The 15,022-nt window shown below is 54.4% G+C and overlaps 1 protein-coding gene across 1 annotated transcript in view; it reads left to right on the plus strand.

The window, feature by feature from the left end:
• Positions 1 to 15,022, plus strand: part of LOC147647126 (uncharacterized) — an 83,379-nt gene that overhangs the window by 42,276 nt on the left and 26,081 nt on the right. Inside the window, 1 exon segment of the mRNA XM_086872411.1 lies at positions 1,938 to 1,944. Coding sequence (XP_086728537.1) covers positions 1,938 to 1,944 — 7 coding nt within the window.

Here is a 15,022-nt window from a genome sequence, read left to right on the forward strand (position 1 = left end):
AGCCACTCCTGATCATTTGAAGGAGCGGCTCAGAAGAAGGGGCTGCAATCCCCCAAGGCCTGGGCTGCTCCAGGCCGCTCCTGGTGCCTTGGGCTGTTGAAGGGGTGCCGGGGTGGCCTTTGTGACACAGGCATGGGGTGCCGGGGTGGCCTTTGTGACACAGGCACGGGGTGCCAGAGTGGCCTTTGTGACACAGGCACGGGGTACCGGGGTGCCCTTTGTGACACAGGCACGGGGTGCCGGGGTGCCCTTTGTGACACAGGCACGGTGCGTCAGGGCCCGTGGTGACACAGGACCTTGCGGTGCCCAAAGTCCATTGTGACATGGCAGAGCCCCGCCCCAGCTGGGGGGTATATAAAGGGCTTGTGGGGCCTGGGTCAGTCCCAGGACAGTGGCTGTGTCCAGGTACCTGTGTGCGCCAGAGGACTGCAGGCACGGAGGAGGAGAAGGCGAAGCCCAAGTCCCAGCCCCCCAGGCCCTGGCCCGGCTCACAGAGAGCCCAGGCCTTGAGGGAGCAGCAGGAGGAGGCTGAGAGGGCAAGCAGAGGAGGAGAGGAGCCGTGGAGTCCTGCGCTGAGGAAGAGCCAGAGCTCTGCCGAGGAGAAATGAACAAGTTCCAGCAAGGGACTCCAGGGGAAGCCTGCACTGAGCCACAGCTGTCCCCAGGAGAAGCCCAGAGCTGCCAGGAGCTCTCTGAGTGGGATGAAGGCCTTGAGCAAGAGCTGGTCCAAGTATGGGGGAGCTACTGGCATTTCTGGGACTGGGATGAGGGCAGGGAGCAAGAGCCCTCCCCAGCTGTCTCCGAGTGGGGCGAGTGCAGGGAGCAGGAGCCGTGGCAGGCGGACAGCGATCACTGTCAGGAATTCTCAGATTGGGAAGAATCTCCTGAGCAGTGGCTGTCCCCAGGAGAAGGCACGAGTCGCCGGGCACTCTTGGACTGGGAAGCTTGCCGCAAGCAAGAGCTGTGCCAGGATGGCCAGGAGGTGACTGGAGGCAAAGCAAAGAGAAAATCCTCCAGGTCCAGCTGGGATGATGACAGTGATGGAGAGCTGGCTCAGGACAGCAGGGAATACTGCGACATCCTGTGCAGCTAGCTCAAGGCCTGGCAGCGGGAGGACGATGACTGGGATGAGGTGAGCGTCCTGGAGCTGCACGAGGAAGGAGAAGAGGCCAGGCAGCAGAGACTGGCAGATTTAGCCCGAGAGGGAATCCTGCTGCCTGTCCCTCGAGAAGCTTGGGTGGAGTGCCAGGAGCCCGATCTGTGCCCGCAAGAGCAACTCTGTGTCGGGCCTGGCCCTCTGGCAGCCCAAGCCACAGTGGAAGATGTCTCTTCTCCTGGGCAGCCGCTTCCCCACAGGAAAGGCCGCTCGCTCTTGAGGCGGGCGCTGCAGGAGCTGCGGGGGCTGCGGGGGCTGTGGGGGCTGCGGGCACTGCGGGGGCTGTTCCGCTGTCCCTGCCTGGCGGCACAGCCGCAGGATCAGCGCCCGCTGCCAGCAGTGCTGGGCTGCAGATGGCGGCTGCCCCGCGGCCTGCCCGGCGCCCCGAGGGAGCCGCACGGGCTGCCCCGGCCTGTGCTGGCCCTGCAGGCCGAGTCGGCCCCGGCCGCTCTGCGGCACCCCTGGGGCAGCTCCCCAAGGGCACATGGCAGCCCAAAGCGGCACCCAAAGGGGGACCCTCACTGCTGGGGCTCAGCGCCGCATCCCGGCCCATCGTCCGGCCGGGAAGGCACCTGGAAAATCATCGGCTCCCAGCGGCAGCCTGGCACCGCCAGCGGCACCCCTGCACCGGGTCCCCGAGGGCCACAGCCACACGGCTCTTGGCCCTTTGCAGGGACACTGGCTCCAGCTCCTCCCTGCTGGACTCCAAGGCCATTTCCTCTCCTCCAGAAAGGACTCCATGCTGATCCTGGGGCACTTTGGCCATGAGGAATGGACACAGACAGGAGGTGTTGCTCCCAGGACACGACGGCGGCCTGCTGGACTGCAACACACACAATTCTAACAAAAGAAAAGAAAGTTGTGTTTAGGAAGTAGTAGTAGGAAAGAAAAAAACCCCAAACCCACCTCCCCCCCAACGAAAACCTGCATAAGACCCTCCAGAAACCGAAAAATGATCAAGAATAAGAATAGGAATATTAGGAAGAAGAGGTAGAAGCTGAAGTAGATGAAGACGTAGTAGTACTTAAAACATGGAAAATTAAGAATAAGAATAAAATGTTGGAGTCTGGAATACAGAGTGTGTGCCCTTGTTTCTGATACTTAGTTATAAGATCCAGGTATAAGTTCCCCCAGGCAGGGCAGGTCCCTGGGTGCTGCCCCTGGCCCAGATAGTTTTCAAATGGGAAAAACTATCAGAGGTGAGGTTTTAGAAGACAAAATGTCTTCCCTGCTGACAGCACCATAAGGAATAGCTGCAGGGCAGAGTTTTAAAAACAGAGGTTGTCTTGACCTCTCTACAGCCTTGCATGGTGCTCAGCATGATAGATCAGAGGAAAAAATATTATACTGGTGTGGTAGCAGCCTCAGGGAGACAAAGAGTTACATTGTCCCACCCCAACCCCTTGAGAAGGGTGGCCCAGGAGTTCTGAATGGGTTTGAGTCCCTGAGGGGCTCTCCCTTGCTGTGCTTCTACTGGTCCCTGACCCTGAACTCCACCCTCAAAGGTGGGGACCCTTGAGAGTTCTGTCCCTCAAAAACCCCTGCTGTGCCTCTGTTCGGGGCTCTCTGTTCTGGACCTGACTTTGTTCCCATGCTGAATAAATGGTTTCGTGAACTGGGAGCCCGTCTCGGTTGGTGTTTGATGCTGGTCCCCAGAATCCTGCTGCTTCCCTGGACGAGATCCTGAGGTTGCTGACTGCAACATATGGTGAGAGAATGCGTGGCATCCAGTGAAGCAAGAGAACAGCAGGACCCGGCTCCATGGACACCTCGTAAGTCACCGGCTGATGGCTTGAGAGCCGGCGAGACCCCCGCCTAAGAAAGGAGGACTCGAGAGTACCTGGCAGGAAGGCTGGGTTGGGAGTGCCTCGGGCATGGGGACGAAAAGGGCTTACGGAGGTGTGGGAGCCGAGACCAGACACTGGGACAAAAACCTTACATCATCCAACGAAACATATTATGGACGATTATATTAACATTATGGATGATTATATTAACATTATGGATGATTTTGGATGGTATGGCTCTTCTGGTGGACTGTTTTTGTCTTCTGTGAAGTTCCTTTTTTTTTTTTTTGGTGTATACCTCCCTGTACCTTCCCCTTTCCCCTGTTCCTAAGGGCAGGACAAAGGGTGAAAAAAGCCAAGATGGCTCGGGGCTGCTGCTGTCTCCCCGTCACCCCGGTGTCTTTCTGCCATCCCATCCCCTGTTTTCCTGAAGGCAGGCAAGGGACGGAGAACATCCAGAGTGATGCGGGTGTGCTGCCGTCTGCCCGTTGTTCTGTGTCCTCCTTCACCCCCTGTCTTTCCATATTCCCCATTCCCTGGCCAGGAAAGTCAATCCCGGCCTCTCCCCCCATCTCAAGATGGCTCTGGCCACGCAGTCTGGGATCCCTTGTTTCTCGCCTTGCTCCTTCTTTTCCAGCCCCGAACCTTCCCTTCCCCCAGTAACTCCTGCTTCGCTCCCACCCCTTTGTTCGGTGCTCCCCCCCTGGGGGCTCTGCCTTTTCCATCGTGGGCAACACCTCCTCTGGGGAAATCGAAACTGGAACTGAGCTCCCAGAGCCAGTGTTTCACCGAGATCATCTAAAGCAGCGATGCCCACATGGGAACCAGAGCCGAAACTGGAGATGGAAGAACTCTGCCCCTCGTGAGAGGAGATCTAAGAGCTGCACCCTTCCTCAAAGAGAATCCTAAACTGCAAGAGACTGAACTAAAAAGCCATTATGTTTGCATTAAGTACCATCACCGTTTCATTTGCCCGGCATGGTCCGAGATTTAAATGTTTGTTTTCAATATTGTTTTTTCTGTTTGCTTAATGTGTTTTGTTATTGAGCTTTTGTTGTCCCACAAAGCAAAGCGGGTGCTCTGTGGAGGAGGGGAGATTTTAAGGTATATGTTTGGAAACATTTTAAACTCCTAATTATAATAAAAAAAAAATAAAAAAAAAAAAATAAAAAAGGAGCAGATGTGGCAGCGGCCTCAGGGGAGACAAAGAGTTACATTGTCCCACCCCAAACCCCTTGAGAAGGGCGGCCCAGGAGTTCTGATTGGGTTTGAGTCCCTGCGGGGTTCTCCCTTGGTGTGCTTCTACTGGTCCCTGACCCTGAACTCCACCCTCAAAGGTGGAAACCCTCGGGGGTTCTGTCCCTCAAAAACCCCTGCTGTGCCTCTGTTCAGGGCTCTCTGTTCTGGACCTGACTTTGTTCCCATGCTGAATAAATGGTTTCGTGAACTGAGAGCCCGTCTCGGTTGGTGTTTGATGCTGGTCCCCAGAATCCTGCTGCTTCTCTGGACGAGATCCTGGAGTTGCGGACTGCAATAGCAGGGTATTGGATGAAATACACAAATTGACACATTGGGGGACGCAGGGTCTATGTGACCACTCCTTGAGGGAGAACATCTGCATAGGGGTTTATGATATAGCAAAGGCCATCACTCAGGGCTGTGTAACGTGTCAAAGGGTAAACCAACGAGTGATGACGAAACCCGTACCAGGGGGGAGGGAACTAGCGGAGAGACCCTTCCAAAATGTGTAAATTGATTTCACAGAAATGCCTCTAGCACAGGGATACAAACACCTGCTAGTGATTGTAGATCACCTGAACCATTGGCCAGAGGCTTTTCCCACTTGGAATGAAACAGCGAGAGTAGTAGTCAAAATACTTTTGGAACATATTGTCCCCAGGTATGGGTTAATCAATAACATAGACTCGGCCCCCATTTCACTGCCCATGTCCTCCAGGAAACCACTGAAGCCCTGGGGATAAAGTGGAGGTTACACACCCCATGGCATCCCCAGAGCTCCAGTTGGGTAGAATGGATGAATAAGACCATAAAAACCACCTTAACCAAGCTGACTCTGGAGACTAAATTAGATTGGATAAAATGTTTCCCTTTGGCTTTATTACAGATAAGAACCCGACCTCGAGCAGATTTAGGGGTATCCCCTTATGAAATGTTATTTGGACTCCCCTTTTTAATTACTCCTTACAGCACTGCCCAGTATACGGAAGGGGAAGAAACCTCAAGGAGGTATTTGGAAACTGTTGTTAAAACTTTAGAAAACCTCAGGAAAAAAGGGTATCTCCCCCAGACTCCTCCCTTAGAGGTAGACACACACCATATTAACCCTGGGGATTGGGTATTGGTAAAATCTTGGGCTAACTCTCCTCTCACTCCAAAGTTTGAAGGACCCTACCAAGTTCAACTCACCACACATACGGCTGTGAGAACCCGGGAAAAAGGGTGGACACACGTGACTCGAGTTAAAGGACCAGTGGCACCACCAGATGGGGAAGTCAACTCTGAAAAAGATCCCTCTAACTGGACTGTTGTCCCCAACGCCAAGGACTTGAAAATAACCTAAAGAAGGAAACCCAGAGACTAAAGTCCCCAATCAGGAACTGGAATTACAACAGTTGTTGTTAAGTGTTCTCTTGGCTGCTACATTTGTGGTTAAGTGTTTCTTTAAAGTTTGTGAACTAATGTTAAGGTGTTTTCCAGTTGTGCTTAACTTGTAACTATTATTATTATTATTATTTTTATTATTATTATTATTATTATTTGAAAAAGTAAAAGAACCCCTCCCCCCCTGAATAAGGCTCCAATTTCCTAGCCAAGACTATATTCCTCCCTGGGCAGCTTTTCCCAAGACCAAAACCGACAACAGTAAAAAGGAGAAGGACAAAAAAAATAATAAAGCTGTAAGCCTTGGACTCAGACCCCCAAAAGAGTGTGAGGAAAACCCCAAGAGGCAAGACCAGGGGAGATCAAACATGGTTCCTGCTGGACTTTTGGGAGTCACGGACTGGAGGGAGCCTAAAAGGATCATCACAAGGCTCATGGTAGGTCTGGTGATAGCAATGCACCTCACCAATGCCATGGGGACAGACTCTTGCATGAAATGTTATTATCCCTTGTATGATGGGGAAAATCTAGGGTCCCTGGTAAGGGCCCACACAAATTTGAGTCCTTCTTGTCACAACAAATCACAATTAGAAGAATGCCAAGAAAACGGAAAAACATATTGGATTACCAGAAATACGGCCACTTTTAGAGAATGTCTTTTGGGAGACTGTCCCATGAGGGATACTTGGCTGTGCTTTGAAATGAACGAACCAGTAAAAGGTGAACCTGATGTGGTAAAGGAGAAAAGAGTGGACATGAGCGTGGGAAATGAAGAATAGGAAAATTTGAGTGGGAAGAACTTGTTCATTGATTCAGCTGAAAAGATCAGCAAGGAATTAAATATAACTGATTGTTGGGTATGTGGGAGTACTAAAATGTCTGATATTTGGCCCTGGGAGGGAATTAGCTTGAAACCTCGAGAAATTTTAAGCATAAAATGAACTGGGGAAGGCCAAAGAACACCAGGGTAGAGGAGAAGGGAAAAATGGGAGTTAAAGGCTAAGGTAATTGGGGAAGACTGTATTCTACAAACTGGAAAAAGATATAGAACCCTGGTGGGGCGGATGGCATGCAAAAGATATAACGAAGAATCTAGGAACTAAATGGGTTCCCCCAGGAGCCCAACTGATATTGGTCCTTAGAGAAGAGGGAAAAAGGGTGCATTCATCACAAAGGATATAACCTTTACGAATGTGCAGAAAAAGGGATCAATCCCTTCTGGGGAATTAGAAGCCTATCAAAGCATTGGGAGTACCCCTATGAAGACAGGGAGGGTTTTTGGGAAGCCCCAGATGATTTCTTTTGGATCTGCGGGGATGCAGCTTATACACATCTACCAGGAGACTGGTCAGGTAGCTGCACGATTGGGGTGATAAAGCCAGCTTTCTTCCTGCTCCCAAAAGAGGCTGGCTCAGAGCTTGGAGTACCACTATATGACAACCTAAAGAGGCCCCTAAAAAGGAAGAAGAGGAGTGTAATAAAGCACAGGAGGGACCCAGAATTGGAAAGGAACAGTCTGGACCCTGGAGGAAATAATAAGAACTTATGGGCCAGCGACCTGGGCCCAGGATGGGTCCTGGGGATATAGGACCCCAATATACATGTTAAACAGAATAATCAGGCTCCAAGCTGTAATTGAAATAACATCAAACAAAACAGCCCCAGCCTTGATCATATAAGTGACCAACTCTCCCCGACCCGAACAGTGGTGTACCAACTCCGACTGGCAGTAGATTACCTTCTCGCTGATGAGGGGGGAATCTGTGGGAAGTTCAACACCTCTGAATGCTGCCTAGAAATAGATGATAAAATTGAAGTAATCTGGAACATTTCTAAAGAGATCAGAAAAATCTCCTATGTAGGGAACCAAGAATGGATGCCAATCCTGAATACTGATTGGTGGGATAGTTTCTGGTCCTTTAAGGGCTGGTGAGAAAAGGTGGCATTCATTGGTATAGCGGGACTAGCAGGACTGTTATTTCTTTCCTGTGTCATCCCATCTATGATCAGAATGATTACCTCAGTAATACAGTCTAGCAGCACGATCTACAACTCATTAGAAATAACCCAAGAGAAGGGAAAAACTAAGATCCTAATGTTAGAAAGTTCAGAGCTGAAAGAAGCAAAAAGGGTATATGACCAATACCAAAGACTAAAGAAGTTTCACTACCAGGAGCCTGAAACAACAAGTTGACGCAGGCTGATGCCTGGTCAAATTAAAAGAGGGGGGATATTGTTATAAATAAAAATCCCAATGTTCAAATTATATGTTCCTGTTTCAATCCCAGTTTAGGTCCCTGGATAAGGGGTTTTGGTGTTGTTAGTCCCAAAAGGGTTCACTGTTAAGAAGTTCGTACTTGTTTTATCCTTGCATTTGTATCCCCACCCCTTATTCTCTTCCAACCCGTCAGGCAATTTAGCCGCTGCTGCCCAGGATGAACTTCCCCATTTCCCATAAAGACTTGCACATGGGTGCATATTAAAATCATATTACCACCTGGGAGCAAAGACAGCCCTGGACAACGAGCCACGCTCAGGGAACATCTGGAGGACCCCACTGTGGAGGCAGCGGGGACCTGGGGAGACTGGGTGCGCCAATCCCAGTCCGGCAAGCTGGTTGCCATGACCTGGGCAGGACTTGAGAGGGAAGACACCCCTAGACCTTTGAGCCTAAGACAGAGTCTCTGGGTGATCCTGGCGAAGATAGAGGCTCCAGTCCTGCTGACAGTGGATGACGACAGGCCTGTGTGATCCTCGACATCGACCACAAGGAGCAGCGGCAGCGTGCACCCCGAGCTCCCACCTCTAGGCCCAGTTCTCTCTAATAAAGGCTTGTTAGTGGGAGCAGAAGGTCTCCTGGCCCTTTAATTCACCGCACCTGCACTGCCGGGGTAGGAGGCACAGCTGGGAGGAGGGAGGGGTGCCGGGAAGCTGGTTTTAGGGCTATTAATTTACTTCTCATGATCCTTCACTGAGTTTTTGGAATTTTCTGCCAGAAATCTCTCTCCTCCCCCACTCATCCACAGGGATTTGGGGCAGTTTTCTCCTTTTTGGGAGAAATCCGAGCGATGCACTGAGGCACCTAATTAGAGGTGGGAGAAGTGAGGCTCCAGGGCTTCCCGCTGAGCCGGAGCCACCGAATACCCAGGGCAGGGAAAAGCGGGCCGAGAGCTGCGGAGAACTTTGTTTGTGTTGGGAGCTCAATGGCGGCTCGGGCCGGGCCCGTTCCAAGCCTGTTCCTCATCTCCGCCCTTCCCCTCACACAGCCCGGGGCGGGTCCTGAGAGCGCGGGGCGGGGCTGTGCCGTGTGCAGAGCCCGCCGCTGGCTGCGATTGGCTGCTGCTGCCGTCACTCGTGGCTCTGGCGCGTGCTGATTGGGCAGAGCGAGGACAAGCCCGGCCCCGCTGGCGCCCCCAGGGCGGCCGTGGGGCAGGAGAGCCGCCATTGCCGGAGCGTCTGTGCGGGCCCGGCAGCGGCGGCAGCGGCCGGAGCCCGGTGAGGCGGCGGCGGAGCTCGGAGGCGGCCCCAGCCATCGCAGGTGGGAGCCGCGCTCGGTTCTGCGGGGGCTCGGGGCTCGCTGCGGGCCCGGGAGGGGGCGGCGGGGGGCTGTGGCGGGTGGCTTGTGCCGTGGCCGGCCCGTGTTGGCCCTGGCGTGAGGGCGCCGCGGGAGCGGCTGCCCGCGGTCTCCTTCCCGCTGGGGCCTCGGCAGGAGCCGGTGCCGGAGCAGCGCTGGCTCGTCCCGCTTCGTGTCGGTAGCCCGGAGGTGGCTGCGCTGTGCCCGGGGCCGGGCGGGAAAATTCCCGGCGCCAGAGGTTTGTGTGGCCAAAGGAGCCCGAGGAGCGGTGTGAGAGTGACTTTATTGCTGCCCAAAGGGAGAGGCCGTGGGGCATTTGCCGTGCGCTCTCTCCAGCTGCTGGAGGACGCGGCCTCGTTTTTGTCCTGATTTTCCCGGCCGCGTGTCCCTGTCCCTTTCCCCACTGGCGGAGGTGCTTGGAAGGTTCAGACTTCCCCATCTGCCTCCTGCATGTCCCGGTTAATATGTACCCACCACTTTTGTATAACATCCGATATTGATGGCTCTGTTAAGTCTTTGTTCTTCTGGAAGTTCAGGAATTTAGCGGGACTTTGTCAGAGCAGCGGTCCTTGTCAATTAGTAACATTTTCTGAAAGTGATGCTTTCTCCCATTGCTTCCTTATGTGCAAGTCCCTGGCCCTATCTGTAAGCAGATTCACTCACTGACTGTTTTTTCTTTCCTGGGTGTTCTTTGATTTTGGGGTTGCTCTCGGTGCCCTCATTCTCTGTCCTTTTGTAGCCGTTTGTGGCTCAGGAGGCCTGGCTGCCCCCTGCATCCCCTTGCTCAGCTGCTGAATGAGCTGCACTCAGCAAGGTGTGTGCATGGGGAAAAGATGAGAGTTGCTGTAGAACGTAAGAGGAGAAAGTGCATTTGTTTAACCCATGGTCTGCCAGGGAACCACAGAAATGTTGCCCATGCCCATCCTTTCCACGTTTGGACCGGTACATGAGCTCTTTTCTTATATCCTTTGTCATCTGTTTCTCCACTTTTCCTTTGTGATCTATTTGCCAACAGCAGTTTGAGTCATTTAACTTTGCACAAACTCTGCCTCCTTTTCCTGCTAAAAGATAATGTGACTCTATCCCATGGTGAAATGTTGTGTTCCTCATCTGAGTGGATTGATTGGGAAGAAAGTCAGGAACTAGAGCTGTCTGGTTGGGGATTATTTTGAGGACATCATGTAATCTAATTATACCATGGAAATGATAAATTAGTTCTCTGGCTCCAGATATGAATTTTTTAGGGTTCCCCGGGGCTGGCCCATGGTGTTGCAGGATTTGTTCTGGTGGCCGTTCATCTTTTCCCCATTTTTGGGTATTCCCTCCAGCCAGGGCTGCATCAATTTTTGGCTTTTCTCTAATTAAATCAGCACATACTTGGATTCCCAACTGATTTCCCTTAACTTGGGGTACCAAATAAACCCCAGTGCTCTAATTCACCCTAGATAACATAGAAAGTGAGAGCACAAGTTGAGGTGGGGAGTGGGATGATTCTCCCCCATTTTTTATAGTGAAATTTTCACAACATTGTCCATTTGCAGTTTTCCTTTTTAGCTTAACCAATTTCTGCTGCAGTCAGATATCCTCACCATGGGCTCTGCCTTTAGCTGTGCAAATTCCATCTGTGCCCCCAGGCAGAGCTTGGGGTGAGGGGCAGAGGAATTCAGCCCAATTCCTCCCCCAGGCAGGAACACCCTGGTACATTGTCCAGGCTTTGCCCCAGAGGTGTTAATTTGCATTTCTAAAGCTCCTCTGCTGGCTGCCTGGAATGAAGCTTCTCTTCCTGGGCAGCCATGGGATGACTCACATGGAGGGCTCCCTCCCCCATCTGCTGTTTCTTTGTTGTTTTTTTTAAACAATTTTATATTAACTGTTTACATTTTAAAGTGCCTCCTTTCAAGGTCTTCTAGTTTTCAAAATGCAGCTTAAAGGTGAACATGGTAAAACCCATACCATAATTTTGCCATCCCTAAGAGCCATGCACAAACATAAAAAAAATTAGAAAGAAATCAAGTATTTTCTTTTTCTTCTCTGACTAAAAACTGATTCTCACACCCCTGGGCCAAGCAGAACTGACAACAGAAAAGTAGAATTATTACGAAAAATTCTTCTAATGGTGTAATCCTTTCACTGAAACTGTGAAAAGCAAAAACTCTCCAACAATGTCTCCAGAGAAATAAGGTATGACTTGATTCTGACCAGAATCATTTCAACCACACATAGTCTGCATGTGCAGAGAAAATCATTCCATGACATGTGAGTTTTACTAGATGTTTCCTAAACTTTATTCAGTCTGAACCCATAGAAATCCATTGATTTAGTGTTCATTGTTTCCAAGGTGTGGAGTTCTTAGTGTTTGGTTTCCTGTTGCACCGGGATTTCTGTGTCTCTGATGTGAATTAGGTCTGCACTCCTGGATTTCCTGCTCAGCCTTTTCCAGACCCCCTTGGATCCCCATTCCTGGGCCCTGGGACCCCCCCGCATCTCCTTCCCCAGCTCCGGGACCCCCTGCACCCCCTTCTCCTGCACCAACAGCGCCCTGCACCCCCTTTCCCGGGGATCCTCTCCTGGCAGCCCCTGGATCCCCCGGTTCCGTCAGCCCGGGGACCCCCGGAGCCCCATTCCCGGCCATCCCGGGGCACCGCACCCCCAGGCCTCCCTTTCCAGGGAAAGCCGAGCTGGGCACGGGGCTCTCCAGCCGCTCTGGCATTTCTGATCACCCAAAGGAGAGGGAGAGAGCAGCAGAGAGAGAGAGAAGGAGATTGGGAATCGGGGCTCGGGCTCCCAGCGCCCGCTCCTGCTCCGCCGGGGCTGGGGAGCCGCAGCCGCAGGAAAAATGGGATCCGCGGATGCCGGGGCTTCCCCCGCTTTGGGCCGAAGCCGGCGGGTTGCAGGCAGAGTTTGGGCGCAGGGCCCGGGAGTTCAGCCCAGTTTGTCCCGGGGGTCCCGCAGTGCGCGGCCGAGGAGGGTCCCGGGGGATCCCGGGAGGGGATCCAGGGGAATTCCCTGGAATTGCCCCGTCCCCTCCCCCCGCGCTCCCTCGGGCACTTTCGCTTCCGCCTTGGCCGCCCTGCGCCGCCGGGATCTGCCCGGCGACCGGTGACGTCACTGCAGCCTCGGGCTGCCACTGGCGAGCAGCAAAGAGCGGCGCCAATGGCGGGGCCGGAGGCGGCTCTGGGGGCGGGGCCGGAGCTGTGGGCGGGACCGCAGCGGAGCAGCGCGATGGCTCCAGCGCTGGGGCCGGGGGCGCTCCTGGGGGGCGGCGAGAGGTGAGGGGGACCCCCGGCACCGGGACTCTTTGATCGCCCATTCCGGAGCTCCAAGGGGCCCCTAAACCCCCATTCCTGGCCGCCGCCATCCCAGCGAACCCCCATTCCCGGCCGTGGGTCCCACCCTGCACCCCCTTATCCGGCACCAGGAACGCCTGCACCCCTTTCCCGGCCATCCCGCCTCCCGCAGCCCCCAGAGCCCCCTTCTCCTTCACCCATTTAGCCCCCGGACCCCTATTCCTGCCTCTCCCAGCAGCCAGCCCCTCGTTTCCTCAGCACTCAGGACACCCGGGACCCCTATTCCCAGCCATCCCGGCTTTCCCTGCCCTGTCCTGGCAATGGGGACAGCGGGGACCCTTGGAGCTCCCTTTCCTGGGTACAGGAACGCCCTGAACTCCAGCCATGCCACATCTAGCCAGCCCTAGCCTCCCCTCTTGGCACTCCTGGCATCCCCAAATGCCCTTCCCGGCTCTCCCCGTTCCCCCTTTCCTTCAGCCGTGACCCCCCCGATCCCAAATCTCCAAATGTCCCCCCAGTTCTCCTCTCCCTGCGTTCCCTGCACGCGGCGCTGTCGGAGCCCGGCCCGGGCTTCCCGCAGTCCATGTCCATGGGGTCCCTGGCTGGGATCCCCTTCCAGCGCCGCCGCAGCGAGCGGGGCCGGGCGGAGCCGAGCCGGGATCTTGGGATAGCCAGGGCTGGGATATTGGGATAGCCAGAGCTGGGATATTGGGATAGCCAGGGCTGGGATATTGGGATAGCCAGGGCTGGGATCTTGGGATAGCCAGGGCTGGGATATTGGGATAGCCAGGGCTGGGATATTGGGATAGCCAGAGCTGGGATCTTGGGATAGCCAGGGCTGGGATCTTGGGATAGCCAGGGCTGGGATCTTGGGATAGCCAGGGCTGGGATCTTGGGATAGCCAGAGCTGGGATATTGGGATAGCCAGAGCTGGGATATTGGGATAGCCAGGGCTGGGATCTTGGGATAGCCAGGGCTGGGATCTTGGGATAGCCAGGGCTGGGATATTGGGATAGCCAGAGCTGGGATATTGGGATAGCCAGGGCTGGGATATTGGGATAGCCAGGGCTGGAATATTGGGATAGCCAGAGCTGGGATATTGGGATAGCCAGGGCTGGGATATTGGGATAGCCAAGGCTGGGATATTGGGATAGCCAGGGCCGGCACAAGGAGCGGCACCGGCACGGGGCCAGCGGGGAGCTGCAGATGCTGCAACAGCGGCACAGCCAGAGCGGGGCTGAGCGGGGGGAGCCGGGGCTGGGGGATCTGTGGGGCTGCGATGGCAACTGTGGCACCGCCATGGGGATCCCTGAGATCCAGGCTGAGGGATTAACAAATTCCCTGGCTCACAGCTGCAGGGAATGTCTCCGGAAATATGTCAGATATGGGTGGGAGGCGCTGGAGTGTAAAGGTGGGGAGGGCAGAATTCCCATGGGAATATGGGAATTGAGAATGCAGGATTTGGAAGAGCAAAATTTGGGAATGTGGGAATTCCCACGGAAATTCCATGGATGGATCTCAGACATCCCATTCCTGTGAGACCTCCAAGGATGGATTCTACAGCAGTCCAATTCCCATGTGAACTCTGTGGATGGACCTCACTGCCATGCCATTCCACAGAATTCCATGGGCAGATCTCCCCGTCCCACTGCCATGGGAGTTCCAGTCTGGTTCCCCCCAACCCCATCCTGGGGATCGCCCTGTTCTTTGGCATCCCCACCCCCACAAGACTCCGGGGGGTCCCCCTGATGATCCACCCAGGCCCCCCAAACTCTTCCTGGGTTCCCCCTCATCCCCCGATAACGGGAATTCCTGGGAGTCCCCCCGTGTCCCCTCCCCCAGGACTTTGGGGGTCCCACCCGACCTGTCCCTGCACCCCCAGATTTCTTCCACAGCCCCCCTGTGATGGTGGAGGGTGGGGGCCGAGTGCTGGTGCCCCCCTGCCTGCAGCAGATCCAGCGGTGTGGGCAGTTCAGGGGGTCCCTCAGCATTTGGGGTCCCTGGGATTTGGGGTGACCCCCCGGGCCCCCCAGGATCTCCCTGAACATGCTGACGCTGCCCGTGCGCTGTGAGAAGGTTCAAACCCAGCACGGGGTCCCCAGCACTGCCACCCGCATTGCCCAGGTACCCCCAAACCTGCCGAGAACCCCCAAACCCCCCGGGACACCCCAACCTCCCCTGATCCCAAACACATCCCTGGATGCTCCAAAAACTCCCCAAAACCGCAAAACCCCATACAGACATTGAGAAGGTTTATACCTGGCATGGGGTCCCCATCTCCATCACCAGCAGGTTCCCCAAAACAGCCTTGAGATCCCCAATTTTATCCCTGGGATCACCCAAATTCCCCCATCAGGACCCCTGTAAACCCCCTTGAGAACTCCCAAGAAACCACCATGGCCCCAAAAACACCCAGAAATTCTGAAAATCCCCAGGAACCCCTCACCAAGGTTTATACCCAGCATGGGGACCCCATCGCCTTCATCGGCATCACCCAGGTACCCCCAAACCCCTCCCGGGACCCCCAACCCCTCCCGGGCTCCACTGCCGGAACCAACGGGAGCGGTGTTGCCCTTTTAAGAGGACTTACAGTGGG

The sequence above is a fragment of the Cyanistes caeruleus genome, unplaced genomic scaffold (assembly GCF_971803275.1).
Source record: "Cyanistes caeruleus unplaced genomic scaffold, bCyaCae1.hap1.1 HAP1_SCAFFOLD_65, whole genome shotgun sequence".
Lineage (NCBI taxonomy): Eukaryota > Metazoa > Chordata > Aves > Passeriformes > Paridae > Cyanistes > Cyanistes caeruleus.